This window comes from Protobothrops mucrosquamatus, unplaced genomic scaffold (genome assembly GCF_001527695.2).
Source record: "Protobothrops mucrosquamatus isolate PMUCROS unplaced genomic scaffold, P.Mucros_1.0 scaffold1563, whole genome shotgun sequence".
NCBI lineage: Eukaryota > Metazoa > Chordata > Lepidosauria > Squamata > Viperidae > Protobothrops > Protobothrops mucrosquamatus.
This window is the reverse complement of record NW_015387731.1, coordinates 130,733-148,149: the sequence shown is the minus strand read 5'-3', so window position 1 is coordinate 148,149 and position 17,417 is coordinate 130,733. Positions and strand designations below refer to the sequence as shown.

At 38.7% G+C, this 17,417-nt stretch overlaps 1 protein-coding gene across 1 annotated transcript in view; it reads right to left on the bottom strand.

Moving 5' to 3' along the window:
- Positions 1–17,417, bottom strand: part of LOC107293279 (dedicator of cytokinesis protein 7) — a 113,979-nt gene that overhangs the window by 56,628 nt on the left and 39,934 nt on the right. Inside the window, exons 11-20 of the mRNA XM_029285356.1 lie at positions 15,913–16,030; positions 14,596–14,666; positions 14,115–14,253; positions 13,205–13,306; positions 12,859–12,945; positions 11,962–12,193; positions 10,349–10,498; positions 8,419–8,594; positions 4,863–4,967; positions 1,062–1,151 (exon numbers count right to left, since the gene is read on the bottom strand). Coding sequence (XP_029141189.1) covers positions 1,062–1,151; positions 4,863–4,967; positions 8,419–8,594; positions 10,349–10,498; positions 11,962–12,193; positions 12,859–12,945; positions 13,205–13,306; positions 14,115–14,253; positions 14,596–14,666; positions 15,913–16,030 — 1,270 coding nt within the window. The remainder of the gene's footprint in view (positions 1–1,061; positions 1,152–4,862; positions 4,968–8,418; positions 8,595–10,348; positions 10,499–11,961; positions 12,194–12,858; positions 12,946–13,204; positions 13,307–14,114; positions 14,254–14,595; positions 14,667–15,912; positions 16,031–17,417) is intronic.

Sequence of the window (17,417 nt, the reverse complement as noted above, 5' to 3'; positions counted from 1 at the left end):
AACCAGCTAGAAAATGGATCAGATTTTTGTGCGTTGTTATCCCCAATCAAATTACATAGGTGCTGTCCAAATTATCCATCTTCATGACCTGTCTGATCTACATTCATGGCTGGATACCAAATGCTTTAAAACAGTACAATAAATCCCAATGTTTAGAGAAAGTGCATTAAACAACTCGAACTGAAATTCCAAGCATTTGGGACATACATACTAATGCTACTGAGTCTACTTGGCATGACTGGCCTGTAACTTTGCCTTTTTGAGTTCTCTAATTACTATATCTAGAGGTAATAGCACAGTCTATCCACCAGACCAGTTGCACACTTAGAAATAGATATGCTTTCAGAAGTGCTTCCTTCTCTGCTTTTTTAATTGAAAAAGGTCATCCATATATTGCTCATCCATCAGGGGCATAAAGGAGGGAAAAAAACTTCAATCACAGCACATCCACTAAAGTAGCCAACAAATGATAGTGGTTCTCCCTTTCCAAGCTCCAACTGGGAGCAGCTCCTACTTCAGGCAGCCTAAGTCAATCAGCCATGAACAGCCAAGTCCACACACACTTTCCTGGTAAATTCTCTGGACTCCAAGTGTAATTTAGAAGATTGGCTTGAGAGGAAAGTCTGGGGAGTTACATATCATGTCTGGAAAAACCAAAGTACTAAGTGAATGAGGAAGTGGGAAAGGCTAATATGGTCTTCAGTTAGAACAGATGGGCAGAAGTGAAAAGTGAAAACAGAAGGATCTGGTAAACTGAAATACTATAAGGGATCGGCTTATCATAATTAGTACTGTACTGTGGTTTGGTTTTTGTGGTCAGCAGGTTCTGGAGTATTCATGGCAAAAGGAAAGATGAGCATCAGCCAAAGCTATGCCACTCTGCAAAGCCTATGTTGCCATATTCCATGCATTCATTCCTATTATACCATGTTGTTACGGCATCTCTTTCAGTTTTCAACAAAGTTTCTGATTAAAATGCCTTCAGTGCATCTCCCGCCCAAGTGTGCCTAGGATCAACATTTCAGAGAACATTTTTGGATTACTTGACAATCCTTCTCTACCTTTTTGGTTGTTGGTCTCATCGGAGCTGCCGGCACAAAAGTAGAGCTCTCAAGATAGGAGGAGATACGATTAGGTGCACACTCTGCAGCCTGTGAGAGGAGGAGCAGCAAGAAATAAAAAAGAGAGGAAACAGTGATGGTGAAGAGGTGTTACCCAGAATGAAAGAAATGGTGAAGTGATGATTAAGGGAAAAGAGCCTGACTTCCTTACCTGAGGAGAAGTTGCTCAGAATTTGAAAGCCAGCTACATTTTGCCAGGAAATAGAAAGTTATAAGAATTGGGGGACTTACTAATTCTGGAGCTGCTTCAAGATGATCAAGCAACTCAAAGGATCTTACTGCCAAAGTTGACATAAACAGGTGAAACTAATACTTTCCTTTTTTTTTTCTTTTAGTGTAAAACTGGGTATCTCCCTGTTGGTTCGTGACAAGCCTTTGCCCAGGAGTTGTCCTGGCATCAGACTCATCCTCCCCGTATGCTTGTTTACCTACTCTGCTTGTTTACCTACTGTGCTGCAGCGTGGATGACTGGACAAAGGCATTATAATGGTAGGAATTCTGTTTATTTTTACTCTGGTCTGTTCAGCTATCTGGAATTGGGGAAAAGACAAGTCCTGGGCTCCAATCTTTCTTACTGTATATGCTTGTATCTCGAAACTGAACAGCACAATTTGGGAGATGGACGGGACAGGTTATAGATCAAGAGTCTGTCTTTGTTTCTATGCCAGCATTACAAATATGTAATTACAAACTAGCTATGCCCAGGCTTGGTTTGGATATAAAACTAATACCTAAACACTTTACTTCAAGAATTCAAGAATTCCAATGGCTGTAAAGAAAAGATCAATAGCATTGTTCCTGTTACCAAACAGTTAGTTTAGCATTATATCTGAAATCTAAATGCCTGTTAATTTAACTGCAGACTTAAATAAGTTAACAAAATCATGATTTTAAGCTGGCTTGTTTCATAACACCACGACTGACTGGTCCCATTTGTCAGGGTTTGGAAATAAGCTAAAACAGTGGTAATATTAAAAAAGAGAGAAAATTTTCACTCTGACAGAGGACAAGAGGAACTGGCAAGCCCAAGGTTCATTCGCATCTAAATGAGTTCCAACAGTCAAAACCATGCTTAAAATTGACACAGTTGTGGTAGAAGTTGTAAGCTGTCCAGGGAGCAAAAAAAAAAAATGTGTTTTACGAAATTAAAAGTTAAGCAGATAAATAACTGGGAATGATTATCTTGCCAGCTTAGAAAATTTAATTGTATACTCTTGTGGATAAAGCCATGATTTGTTTAAAAGTAAATAGTATGAGCAAGAATGAAAAGACAGTAGGAAAACTAGCACACTGGCAATCATGCAATGGCAAAGAAATCATAGCCTCTGAAATCTATATTAGTTCAATATTTTCAAAATATTTTTTTCATCTCTCTCTTTTTCAAACACACAGACAGATCCACACCCAATCCTGACTTGAATATATAACAATATTTTATCAAAAACAAATCTCAATCTTTTGGCCATTATGGTTTCCAAAGAGAAGCCAGTTCCCAAACCATTTTTTGTTCCCTGTTTTAAATAACATGTTACAACTTATCTGGGCTGTTAGTTATTATCCTTAACCTTCTACCTTGCCATGAGCCTTAGAAGATCACCCATCAATTTCACTTCTAATCTACTGACTACTTTGATCAGAAAAAAGTCAATATCTATGTTTATACCTGACTGGAAATACCTTATAGTCTTTTTGTGTGAAACAGAAAAAAATGAACATAATTTATGGTTTTGATGATTAGACAGAATAGATTATAGAAAGAAGAGAATTGTGTTGTAACCATAAAGAGATTATTTTGCAATTGTACTTATAACTGTTGTAGAAAAAATGAGAAGCTAATTCTTTGTATCTTTTTTCTTTTCTATTTTTCTTTTCTTTTTTTCTTTCTTGCACTTTTAGCTTTCTTTCATTTTTTTTATTTTACATTTGGCTGTATTAGTTTTTATCTCTCTTTTTAATATCTACAGCTTCACTTCTAATCTGCAACCCTAGTCAACTTTTTATAGATCTGTTAAGTGAGATTCAGGAAGAATGTAAGAAAAAAATTGAAAAACTAAAAAAAATATAACTCTTGTTATATACCTCAATTACTGTTCTATGTAATGAAATCTAGAAAACAAACCATCTTGTTCCAGAAACAGAAGGCTGATTCAAACTTGCAGATGTTCAGCACGCGAGCAGACATGCACACACAAATACATGCACATCTCCAAATATATATGCAAATCAGTAAAAGCACATGACTGGCAATGCTCACAGAGCAAGTATGTTCAAGTAGAATATTAACTTTTTCCTGAAGAGAAGAAATCCCACTTTCCACCACACCATATTTAGGATGCTACACTCCATAACAGCAACCTTCACTATGCCAAATAGGAATTTGGGAATTGAAATAAAATATTTCAGGAAGACAACTGATTGAGGAAGTTTGCTATAAATAACACTAATGCCTGCTTTCCTTAGATTGAAGACTCAAAAGAATTAATCATTTATTTCCAGGGCTACTGTGAAATGCTAGGAGAACAATGTTATCACCAAAGTTAAAACAGAAAACTGAGCTTGTCCTAACTGGTAAAGAGCACTGGCCAAACCAATGTCTGCCATCCATCTATGATTGCAGCTTGGGGGTTGAAGCAAAAACACTTCTCCACTCAGTGTGGAAAAAGGAACATTTCTGGATTGACCAAAAAGTACAGGTAAAATTAGGACCCTCTTATTGGCTAGGCATGCAGCAGAGGGTAAAGGAATCAACTGCACAAACCACAATCTATTCTTGATCTTGGAGAACTCGGAAAGCCTGAACTAAACTATTAATTCTAGACATTCCTTTCCTTGCTCTGAGGTACTTCTGGTCAAATGCTTTGCTCTGAAGGACACAAAGACCTGTCAGCTACAAAAAGAAAATCTGCAGAGGAAAAAAAACCCAAGCACTTACCTAATATAATCTCATATAGGAACCAAGAGGGCAGGATTTCTTCAATGTTTAAACAGCCATTTAACGTAATAAAATTAATTCATGCGAACATATTGCTTTTTGAAACAGGAATGAATATAAATAGATGATACAATACAGCCCACTTACTTGGCAAAAGTAGCTAGCAGGAGCCAATGCACCTCCCCCAAATTTTGTTTATCCCTATTTTAAGGATTTGTCAAAGGCAACAGTTAAATATATAAATTAACAATTAAGAAGATTTTATTAGAGCACCACCCAATGCGATTGTTTTCGCTTTATTGAGCCACAAACTGTCATGGATAAATCTATGAGGATAGGAAGCTGATGTTAGGAAGCAGATATAGAGCAAGCACAAATCTAAATTATCAACGGAAGCATTCGAGATTTTCCAAAGGCCATTACAGACAAGTTCTTTCTCTGATAGTGCTCAGCTCAAATGTTTCCAAAACAAAAACAATATGCACTGTCCTAGCAAGAAAGCCTTGTATGTTCCCTGTCATGCCACTGCTCTTTTTTCTAGAAGGCATGTCATGCTATTCTGCATCCGATTAAACTTTCAAAGTGACAAAGGGAAAATGGAAAACATTGGAATGTTCAATAAAGTAAGAAAATTCATTGTCCGTGAAAATGTGGTTGATGGCCAGTGCTGTGCTCAGCAGCCTCCCATTTCAGCCATTTGGAAAACTTTATTCTCCAACTGAATCAGGCTGCAACTGCAGATTAACTTTGATAAGCCTGCCAAAGGGAGAAGCTACAAGCACAATGGGAGGGAGGGAGAGGAAAGGCACCTGCTTCAGGTCCGTGCTGGAGTTCGGATGGTTCCTGCGAAGCACAGACTTGGGGCCTCCAGGGGCATAGGCAGAGTTGACCCAAGAGTGAGAGCGGTCGATCCCCTAGGCAATATGTAGAAAAACAGTGTGAAAGGAAAAATAATCACAACAGATACAATGATCAGGGCAAAGAACCACATTGACTGCTTCAGAAAAAGCAACAACCACTGTTGCTATAATTTAGAAGAGATAAATTTTGATGATGGAGGTGGCTGCAAAGAAAGAAGAGGAATTTTAGTGCTATGATTCTGTTTAAGCCAGAGAGTGCAATGAAACCCAAAAGGGAATCTGGAACTGTCAAGGTATATTTCCTAGTTTTAGGTATGCTGACATGGACATCCATATCATCCAAGTCCTATAATGCTATTCCATTAGAGAAGCAGAACAAGAATAGAAACAGGCCATGGGTCATATGTAAACATTTTTTTAAAAGCCAGGGATTGTTCATAATCTGCCAGACCTACTGTGCAATTTGCTGAGAGAATTGCTTTTGAATGTAAAAATAACTGGAACAGAGTGCAGGGATGTAGTATTTATTTGAGAAAAAGAGGTTCTGCCTCTTTTTGTGCTTGTATGTGTCTGTGTCTGTGTCTGTGTGTATAGACATCTTGCCTGAGAAAATTGTTTCTGAAATCTGAAATGCTTGCATGTAGTTTTGAAAACCTGCAGTTGGCCTAATAAAATTATTATTTTAATATAGATTCTTTTCCCACTCATGGCCAGCATGGCTGCTTCTGTTTTTCAGAAAAGAAAACTCTTCTTGGATTTCAATTTGCTGTTTGATCTGCTATTCAGAAACATGAATCAGGCTAACTTCTATAGTTGTTTCTTCCTCTAGAAATCTGGTGGAAATCAGCATGATTTCTTTCCAACATTTGGCAGGAAACAACAAGACATCTGAAGCCTTTAAAAGCACTTAGCACACTATAAATTGTCACAATAAAAAACCAAAACAAAAAACCCCCCAGTATTTCCCACTTGCATATCACATCATCCAATTTTTGCTGCATCAAGTGAGGCTTTCTCCTCCTACCAGTGAGAACAACAACACTATAGTCCTCTTACATCTCTTCTCAGCAGCCCTCTGACCTTGCTGATGGTATGGGGCAAGAGTCAAGCATCTAAGAGCAACAGAGCTGAACTTCAAAGTAGCCTGAGGACAGAATCCCAGGAGTTATACTTTAATACATCTGAGGAAAATAGGTTGTTCTAAATCAAATATGTCCAGATTTCATAATCAACCAACCAACCAACCAACCAATCAATCAGAATAGAGCTGGAAGGGACCTTGGAGGTCTTCTAGTCCAACCCCATGCTCAAACAGGAGACCCTACACCATTTCAGACAAGTAGCTATCCAGGCTCTTCTTAAAAACCTCCTGTGATGAAGTACCTATAACCTCTGAAGGCAAGCTGTTCCAGTGGTTAAATGTCCTCACTGTTAGGAAATTTCTCCTTAATTCCAGGTTGCTTTTCTCCTTGATTAGTTACCATTCATTGCTTCTTGTCTTGCTTTCTGGTGCCTTGGAAAATAAGTTGACCCCCTCTTCTTTGTGGCAGCTCCTCAAATACTGGGATACTGCTATCATGTCATACCTAGTCCTTCTTTTCTCTAGACTGGCCATACCCAATTCCTGCAACTGTTCTTCATATGTTTTTGTCTCCAGGCCCTTAATCATCTTACTTGCTCTTCTCTGAACTTTTTCCAAAATCTCTTTTTTTTTTTGTAATGTAGTGACCAAAACTGGATGCAGTATTCTAGGTGTGGTTTTACTAAGGTTTTATATATAGTTACTAATACTTCACGTGATTTTGATATTATGCCTCTGTTTATACAACCAAGGATTGTATTAGTGTTTTTGGTTGCTGCCATACACTGCTGGCTCATATTTAAGTGGTCGTCCACTAGGACTCCAAGGTCTCTCTCACAGTTACTGTTTTTGAGCCAGGTTTCGCCTAATCTGTACTTGTACCTTTGGTTTTTCCTGCCTAAATGTAAAACCTTGCTTTTCTCCACATTAAATTTCATGTTGTTGGATAGGGCCCATTGTTCAAGTCTGTCAAGATCTTTTTGGATCCTGAGCTTGTCTTCTGGGGTATTTGCTATTCCTGCCAGCTGCCCTGCCCACTAAGCTGTCATTTTATAATATACATAATAAAGACTGGCACTCACAGAGAGATTTTCTCAGATTGGTTTATTAATTACATTCTATTAATAATTCCATCTGAGTCCAATTCATAGAATTACGTAGATAAATATTTGCCAGTAATAAACCTGGGCCATATAGGGGGGCAGCTCTAATTGCCAAATAACAGGACCATTTCCCTCTAATAGTGCAGCCATATAGCACAGATGTTGAGCAGAATCAAATTGGTGGTGTGGTTTCACTGTGAACTGTTCTAAAGTTGCTTTGGTGGTTTAATGGTTCCGGTGGTTGCATTTTTAAAAAAAATTCTAACTTGGCTTTGGAAAAAAAGGGAAAAGGGGGAAAAAATAAAAAAGATAACTGCATGTAAGACAAATATTAGAATAAGCCCTGTAAATGCTGCTTCCATGGAAAGCTAAAATCAGATTATTCTCCTATAAACTCAAAATTATGCAGGGCAATGCACTCTATTTAAAGAAGTGAACTAAGAAAACCTTTCTCTAGGAAGCCCAAAGCAAGACTGGAAGAAAACATCTCATCTGTCAAAAATGCCAACAATGGATGGGTGTTGGTGCATGGCTTTCCCCAAATTTACACAAATATGCCCACCCCATATGCATTCACATACACACATCCTTCCCAGTCCCATCTCCCCAGGTGATCAATGCAAGTCAGCTGAAACAGGCATTTTTTTATAACTTAACACCAAGAGAAGGAAGTTCTCTCAGAGTTGGGGGAGGAAAACATATATTCTCTGGGTAGAATTAACTATTCTGTCTCTTCTCTGTGCTGGGTAGGAAAAACGGAGAGAAACAGACTTTATCAGAGGATAAGAAAATTATTTAGGTCACATTTGATACAAAAAACATTTTTTTCCCATGTCCAGATTAGAATCTGGGAGTAGCTCACTCTGTAAAATAGATGCCCAGGCTAATCTGATGAGCACACACACACTTGGAAAAGGCAGGGAACATAAAGACTGATGGGGCACCATTTTAGGTCTACAAATTTTTACATTTCTGTTTTTTTTAATCATTCTGTGTGGTAGGACTTATTTAATATATATCTAAATTGCCTATTAGTAAAAAAAATTTTTGAGTAGGGAGCAATCTATTAAAACTGTACAAAAGCAGCAGAATACCAATTATAAGAACAGAAACATGCATATAGAATAGCACAACCAATAAAACACAATCACAAGAACACAGTGTTAGAATTGCGAAACACCAAAATGCCTGATTATCACCTGGCACTTCAAAAACCAAAATTCAGGCAGACCGTTTAGCAGCTAAAGAAACTTCCTTCTTCTTGCGAAGGACAGGGTCAGAAGAGCGTTGCCCCTGCTCCTTAAGTCTCAGCGGTGCTAACCTTGCTGCTGATAATCTTCTGGACCTCTTCATCTGGGGAAGTTGGTGTGGTGGTTAAGTCAGGATTGCTGTTGCTGATACTTTTGGAACGAGAGAGGTGAAGGCTGACAGGGCGCCCAGTTGCACGGGACAAGGTAGCATATTGAAGGGTACCACTGTGGGGTGGCACTTCAGTCTCTGGAAGAAATACAGAGTGAGTTAGACTGGGAGAGTGACTTCCTCTACCATTTATGCAGATGTTTAAAAAATGTCTATGACTCTCTCATACGTAATTGGGCTGTTCATTATTAGATTCTCTTTCATTCAAGGAGAGGGAAATTGCCATAAATTTGAGAATAACCTCTCCTCTTTTCCATTAGGGTACTCCATCTCCTTCCTTTCAGAAAACCCATTAAAATATTTTTTCTACTGCAATTTCACCACTGGAGCTTCTTGAATTTAATTCTGTGTTATGATGCTGAAGTGTTACAAAAGCTATTACAGGATGTTCTCTTACACTGTATGTTGTACGGGTACTATTTTAACTGTCACCCTCCTGCTACCTATAATGGAGCATGTCATGCTACTTTCAATCTTGGCTGCTACAGTGGGAGGAGATGGAGAGACTGGGTAAGCAACCACATTACAGGCAGACTTCACTTAATGACTGCCCTGTTTAATGACCATTTGAAATGACGATGGTGCTGAAAAATGTAACTTTATGATCAGTCCCAACATTTATGATTGTCACAATATCTCTTATGGTCTTATGGTTGACCTTCGGGCACTTTGCAACCAATGGATGTTTACAACTGTTGCAATGTCCCACGGTCAGGATACCACACTTCATAGCTGGATTCTAACAAGCAAAGTTGATAGAGAAATTGGCAGTAAAACTATAATTCATGGTGAGTCACATGTCTCAGTTAATAACCTGTGGTGATTTGCTTAATAACCGCAGAAGTGAAACTGTAAGTCTGATCATGTGGTATTTTCATTAATCCCTGTGTCACTTAGTGACAGAGTTGCTGGTCCCAATTGTGGTCATTAAGTAAGGACTACCTATAGTCAGAGCCTCTCAAATTCTATTTTTAATTTCAAATTGGGAGATGGAATATCCCAAGTAGGATAGGATTTCTGCTCAGGATATTCTCTTCTGCAGAAATTAAGAGAACCATCAAGCTGCCCTTGATCCTTGGAAGTCTGGTTTGGCTATCCCTGTGCTTGTTTCTAAGATCTCAGCAGCATCTAAATCAGTCATCCCAGGTTTATAATCATTCAGCTAAAGATGTCAAATGTAAACAAGTCTTTGTTCTTTGCATACAACTGAAATTGATAAAAGGTGCTATCTTTTACTTCATCCATTTTAACAGAGATATATTAATAATATAAGAAGTGAAGGATTTTTTTTGTGAACATAGGTCCTCACTGAATACAGCTAGTCCTCAACTTACGATCACAATTGAGCCCAAAATTTATGTTGCTAAGTGAGAAATTTGTTAAGTGAGTTTTGCCCCATTTTATGATTTTTCTCACCACATTTGTTAAGTGAATCACTGCAGTTCTTAAATTAGTAACACGGTTGTTAATTGAATCTGGTTTCCCCATTGACTTTGCTTGTCAGAAGTTCACAATAGGGGATCCCATGGCTTTGGGACACTGCAACAGTCATAAATGTGAGTCAGTTGTCAAGCATCCGAATGTAAATCACATGACCATGGGGATGTAAAGTGTGAAAAGTGGTCATAAGTCACTTTTTTCAGTGCTGTTGTAACTTCGAACAGTCACTAAATGAACTGTTGTAAGTCAAGGACTATCTGTATTTGGAATGCCTCCGATAGCTCCTGAGCTGCAGGCCATGGAAATGGCACACAGCGAAAAGGAAAGATGATCAGACACACAGTTCTTTGCTCGCCCATACATATAGCAAGCATTTGTGATCCCTGGCAAACCTGGCTCCATCACAGGCAGACGGAAAACGTAGGAGATGTAAGAGGCCAACAGATGATTGTGGCCATGCTGATCTTGGCTATTCTCCAGGCTCTTGTGTATCTGGTTCACCATCACAGCAATAGCTTCAAATGCTGCACGACCCAAGCTCACTGGAAGAAGCAAGAAAAAAAATGGGGGAAGGTGAGACTAAACAGAGTAAGACAAGCATTAGTTATGGAAGAGAAATTACACACACCAAAAAATGGGCAATTTATTTACAATAAATATCAAAGATGACATTCTAACTGATATTAAGAATTCTTAGTACGTTTAGTATCTACAGTCATCTGTAAAATTTTCTCTGTTTCCCCACCTACTAATGAAAAAAGGGGTGCAGAATGAAAAACTAGAAGAGGCTTCTACGAGTTCAGAATTATATTAGCACTGACTGTGTTTTTATTAAAACTATCAGAGGCTGAATGTTTAGGGCTTTTCTTCTACTTTATGCACACAAGACACAGGAAGAATTTCTCCTGCAGTTCTTCTAATTCACCTGCTTCACAGCATCATCTCTTTCATCCTGGGATGGGAAACTTTTCAGTAGGCAGAGACTGCAGGTAGCAGGTAATAACATGGTGTATCAATGGATGGCAACAGCAGCTTTGGGCTTTCCTTTTAACTTTTACAGGGCTTGAGGTTTTTTTAAGTACTTCTAGGAGTATAAAGCAAGTTCTCTTTTTCTTTTTAATTTGTATCCCATGTAGCGGGAGGATTAGCTGGCCTCCTAAAAAGAAAAGACTGGGAACTGGTCTGTTATTATGTGCTATGTTACAGTGAATAAAATGTTTGGCATAAAGTGAAAATGAGTTTCTTTTCACTACAAACTCCTTCACATAGCAGAAGACACCCAAAAACTCACTAAGATTGACTTCAAACAATAAGAAGGACAATGATATGAACAGCATATAAATACATCTATAAATACAAAAAATGCTAATAAAAAGACTGCCTTTAATAGATTTCTTAAAAATTAGATAACTGAAAGGTTTTTGGTCAAATAGGACCTGTTATATATTCAATGTAATGCAAAAAGAAAACATTTGAAAATTATTGTGTATGATAACTTAGTATATTAAAAATAAATTTATGGCAGAAAAAAATAAAATAATTTCTGTACAAGGACACTAACAGACTAATAGAAATACAACAATAACTGACAGCACCAGCTAGCTACTTGTCTCAAGTAGAATCATACCACTGTTATCCACAGCGATGCTGTAAAAAGGTCTGTCCCTCTGAAATGTGTATTGATACTTCAACCCTTGTTATGCTGGCATTGAGAGACAATTCATCTCTCTTACTTAATAGAATAACAGAATAAGAGAGTTGGAAGGGTCTTGGAGGTCTTCTAGTCCAACCCCTTACTCAAGCAGAAGACCCTATACCCTTGTGAAGGTCCATTTTCTTAGTGAGTGGAGGGCATCCCATACCCCAAACATGTTCCCTTCCATCCAACTCTGTAAGAGTGAGGATTTTTCAAAAAAAAAGTGGGGCTTTATGTTATTTCACTTGTCTCAGATAACAAGAAAATCCTTTCAGAGGAAATAGAGAGGACCACAGATACAGCACTCACCAATCTGCCCTGCAATAACAGGTGGGTACACAATGAGTTGGATCAGCTTGTTGAGAATCTGATGACTGAAGGCCACCAAAGGTTCCAGGCTAGCCACTCGTAAGTTGCCCACACTAGATTTCAACTCAGATTCTATGTTGTTCTCTGTTAGGATCACATCTTTGAGTCGAAAGGGAAAGGTATATTCTTCTAGCACATGTATCAAGGTGAAGAACTTGTCCAAGAATGGATCCTGCCAGAACAAAGAAAGTATGTAGAATATTTATTAAGCTTTAGCATCATTTATCTATACCAATAATGTGATGTGATAGAGATAAAAATACATATCAAATATTAAGGTTGGACAAGAATTTATGACTCTCCAGATACTGCTGAATTGTAATGCCCAGAATCTCCAACTACCATGACCAGGAATGAAGGGATTATAGTTTAGCAACATCTCGGGGGAGGGGGGGAGGAGGTCATAATACCCAACTCTATATTAAGGAAGATTAGGATTTATCAAAGGTTGATCATTTTTCATTGTAAGAACCTCAGGAACTGCCAAGCCTGCTGTACAGTCACCTTTATTTTCTTAGGTTTAGTGAGATAGCTGTTTCATAAATCTGGTCTCTAATGCAGACTATTTTATTCTCTTAAGAGTAACTAAGAACATTCTGTTTTTCTCAATGGATGCATTGGATGCCAAAATATATTATGAATTTCGAAAAACGATTGGCATGTATTTTGTGAAAAGAAAATTAATTTATATGTGGACTAAGATTTCCATATTAGACTTGGAAAGGACAAAACTAATGCAAAAACTAATGCAAATTCCCAGCTGAAAAACAACATGATGATACAACCAAGCCCAACTCTTTTGTTTTCCTAGGGCAACATGGAAGATCAACCACTGACTTGAGTGTGGACAGAGGAGACAGCCAGAACTTCCACACTGAAGACCCCTTTGTGATTATCCACCCACTTCATGCCAGGCAGCTGCACCTACAGAGAAGCAATCCAGAAAAAGCATTATAAACAAAATGCATAAAAAGTCCTGCCAGTGGAAAGTCTAGTAGTCATTATAAAGTAGGCTACAATTCTGAAAAATGAAAACTTACAATTAGTCAAAGCCCGACACAAATTGAGAGAGGCGGCACTGGGAGTAGGAAGTGAGAAAGGAGGTATTTTCACAATGAAGCCCAGGTGAGGAAAGGCCGTTCAGCTTCTGCCCTCTAGGAAAACAAACCCCCTCTTTACTTACATCAGGGGTGAGCACTGAATAGCTGGGTGGAGGCTTGTCAACTGAAACCGGCAGGCAAAACTGCCCTGTTCTCAGCCGTCCATGTTGCATGAGAGGAATCCACTAGGAAGAGAAAACAGGCAAAGTTAAGTCCTTGCAGGCTGGCACCTTCACTTACCACTTTTCCTCTGAAATCCAACCCTCTTCTTCCTACCTCACAGATCAGTTTTGTTAAGAAAAGCAGACTTACAATCACATATAGCACACAGAACAACCGGATTCTTCTTCCCCCACCATTCCACCTTCCATATTCAAGGCAATGTAATATTGGTATTGACAACAGTAAACCCCACTGAGCAAAATTCGGAAGAGAATCCTTATTTTGCCCCATATTACGACCTTTCCTGCCACAGTTATTAAATGAATCACTTCAGTTGTTAAATTAGTAACATGGTTGTTACTAACTGAATCTGGCTTCCCATTGACTTTGCTTGTCAGAAGGTCACAAAAGGTGATCGCATGATCCCAGGACATCGCAACCGTCATAAATATGAGCCAACTGGCAAGCATCCAAATTCTGATCATGTGACCATGGGGATGCTGTGACGGTTGTAAGTGTAAAAAATGGTCATAAGTCACTTTTTTCAGTGCCACTGTAACTTTGAATGGCCACCAAACAAATGGTTGAGGACTGCCTGTAAAGGGTATTCCCAGAAAACTGATCAAATATAAATACAGTATATACAATGACAGCTCATACTCTAATTCATGCCAAAATTTGATAGTCTTAAAGCAGGGGATTCTCCTTGTCCCTTTATCTAAGCTTCTTTGCAATGGAGGATATGTGGAGATTTAAACTGGGGCCCTTTTACAATAAATCATAGGCTCTATCTTGTACCTACAGAACTCCGTTATTTCTTTTGAAACTCACTGTATAACCAACAGCAGTCTCCAGAGGTGTATTCTGCTTCTGTTGACAGCTAATGTGGTAAAAGCTGAAAAGCAAGTGATGATTGTCTGTCAAATTGGCTGGGATCTTCAGCTTGAACTCCTCATAGAATTCAGGTGACCTGGGATGACAGGGAGGTCAGAAAGCTGACAAAAACACTTTATAAAACTTCTCATTTACACATTTGCGATAAAGATCTGCACAGGAAATCAAAGAACATTTTTCTGACAAAGTTTACATAGTTCAATGCAGACCAGGGGTATTAAACTGGCAGCCTGCAGGCTAGATACATCACGCACAGGCCACGCCCACCCCGGTTCTACAAAGGCAAAAAACGTTGATACGTCATGATACGTCACATGAGGTGATTGAGTTTGACACCCATGGTGTAGACTAACCAAACAATCACTTGTAACCTATTTACAGCCACCTTCAATTCCCACTCTGCTTGCTAAAGACTCACTTGTTATGGTACACAACAGCTGTGTAAGCCTCTTTGGCAAACTCACTGCAACTTGATTTTCCAAAGATAACCTGGAGCATAAGAAGAAACCAAAACAATATCAGTCAGAAACAGAGAGCATGAAACTGGTCAAGGGAGGGAACATGAGAGATAAACCCCAGTGATTTTCATTATTTGTCCATAAATATCATATATATCAGTTTACAGAGTTAGCATATTGCCCCCCCCCCAACAATCTGGGTCCTCATTTTATTGACCTTGGAAGGATGGAAGGCTGAGTCAATCTTGAGCCAGTGAGAATTGAACTGCTGCCAACTGCCAGCAGTTCGATTCTCACCAGCTCAAGTTTGACTCAGCCTTCCATCCTTCCAAGGTCAGTAAAATGAGGACCCAGATTGTTGGGGGGGGGCAATATGCTGACTCTGTAAACCGCTTAGAGAGGGCTGTAAAGCACTGTGAAGCGGAATGTAAGTCCAAGTGCTATTGCTATATCTCAATACTTCCCATTCTGGCACTTTTGGGAAGGAAAAAGTGATGTGATCCATATCCTTTCCTTTCTTACATCATTCTGATCATTCAAGTCCAGAAATACCATAAGGATAACCTACTGCTACACTGAGCTGATTTTTTCCCCACAACCTTTCAAGTATTTTCAATGGCTATTATAACATTCTCATTTACAAACAAAGCAACAAAATCTAATACTTTCCCAACTCCACTAAGAAACACAGACATGGCCTTTCAGAAGCTCTCCCTTAAGAACTTTCATAACCCTTGGTTTCATGAATGAAACCATGAGCAAGTTGCTATTTTGCAGGATCATTTCTAAAGAAAACTGAATTGAAAGCATCTGAAAAAGATTCCTCCTTGCAGAGAACAGGTCATTCTCCCTTAAATTGCTTACTCAGCATGCTTTCTTCTGAACTTACCAAACTTTTTGGCAGGTCATACTGTAGTGATAAACCCTGACTGGCTATTAAATTGGCTGGCAAGCAACAAACAACCTTTAGTACAAAAGCCCAGCCCATGGTTTGAGTATTAAATCTGCTGCAGATAAAGCACAATTTTCATATGGGAAAATGTAGGACTTTGAATTTCTTTTCTAAACTCAAAATCCTACATTTTCTTATATGAAAATAGGAATTATAGAAATATAAGTTGTGGGTCTGATCATAAATGAAGCCCCTCGCCCACCCTAAATGGGATAGCTCAAAAGTGAGAATATTTGGGGCGGTCTCTTCAGGGGCTCCCTTCTGCTCCACCATTCCAGTGATGGATGAAAGACAGAAGGAAGCAGCTGAGGATGGTCTCACTCACAGGCATGGCTTGGCTAGGATCTTCTCCAGCCATAAACTGCAATTTCACTGCAATATTTCGCACCGAGCCTTGACGGCTGCTAAAATTCAGGCTCTGGGGATAAATGTAGAGTAGATTCCTGGGGGAAAAAAGAAGAGAAAGAAAAATATTAGACACAAGAGAAGAAAGGAGGAATATATGTTCTTGAAGCCATAGAAGCAGAAAACTTTATCTTCCATACCCCTAATTCCAGAGCAGAATGTTTTTGCATGAGATGCCCCTCTTCCACCTGCTAGCTTTGCTGTTTTTCAGAATTATGCCATTATTCTTTGCTTCCCAAGTTTTTCATTTTTCCTTCCAATCTTTTGCTTAGTTCTTTCTTTCTTTCTTTCTTTCTTTCTTTCTTTCTTTCTTTCTTTCTTTCTTTCTTTCTTTCTTTCTTTCTTTCTTTTGTGGCTTCCTCTGCACCTCTCATTCTTTATATATCTGTAAATTTCTGGATTTCCCTAAACCTGGTTATATGTACCTTTCATAATTAGGAGATGCTGTTTTGAGAATAAGGATTCATACACTTTAAAATAAGTTTGTTATTAGTCTGACCTCAAGTATTGTTTGCTATCTTAAAAAAAATGTGAACTGTTTTCCCAGAAAAGTGGAAGAGAGTGATTACACAGAAAAAACCAGAGGCATGGCATGGACAACTCTGATGTAGACATTCAAATAGCAGCAAATTACAATAGCAGCAAATTACACAGCATGCTCCTCTGGCCAACCCAGCCTGGATAAATATCAAGCTGTGCAATTCCCCAAAACAAACTGAACATCTTTGTCGTAATCTGGCTCCTGCCTAGCTTTATGAAATTCTATTGCCCCAAGAAAGGGTCATAAAGAACTCTCTGATAAATTGAAAGATAAAAAGGACAAGTATAGAAAGTGGAAAGAGGGGCACATAACTAAGTCAGAATATCAACAGATAGCCCGAGCCTGCAAAGATGAAGTGAGGAAAGATAAGGCTCATAATGAACTAAGGCTTGCGACCAAAGTCAAAAATAACAAAAAAAGCTTCTTTCAACATGTAAAAAACAAGAAAAAAGTGAAGGAAATGATTGGTCCATTAGTGGGGAAAAGTGGCAAGAAGGTGACAAGCAACAGGAAGAAAGCAGAACTATTTAACTCATTTTTTGCATCTGTCTTTACACAAAGGGAAAAAACAGACCAACCTACCAAAAATAGTGCCATAAAAAACAGAATAGAAACGCAAGTTAAGATAGGCAAGAAAACGGTAAGTGAGCACCTGTCCAGCCTAGACGAGTTCAAATCACTAGGACCAGATGGATTACACCCCAGGGTTCTCAAGGAACTAGCAAATGTGATCTCTGAACCACTGAACTATATTTTTCAAAGGTCCTGGAGCACTGGGGAACTACCGGAGGACTGGAAAAGAGCTGATGTAGTTCCCATCTTCAAAAAAGGAAAAAAAATGGATCCAGGAAATTACAGACCTATCAGCCTGACCTCAATACCTG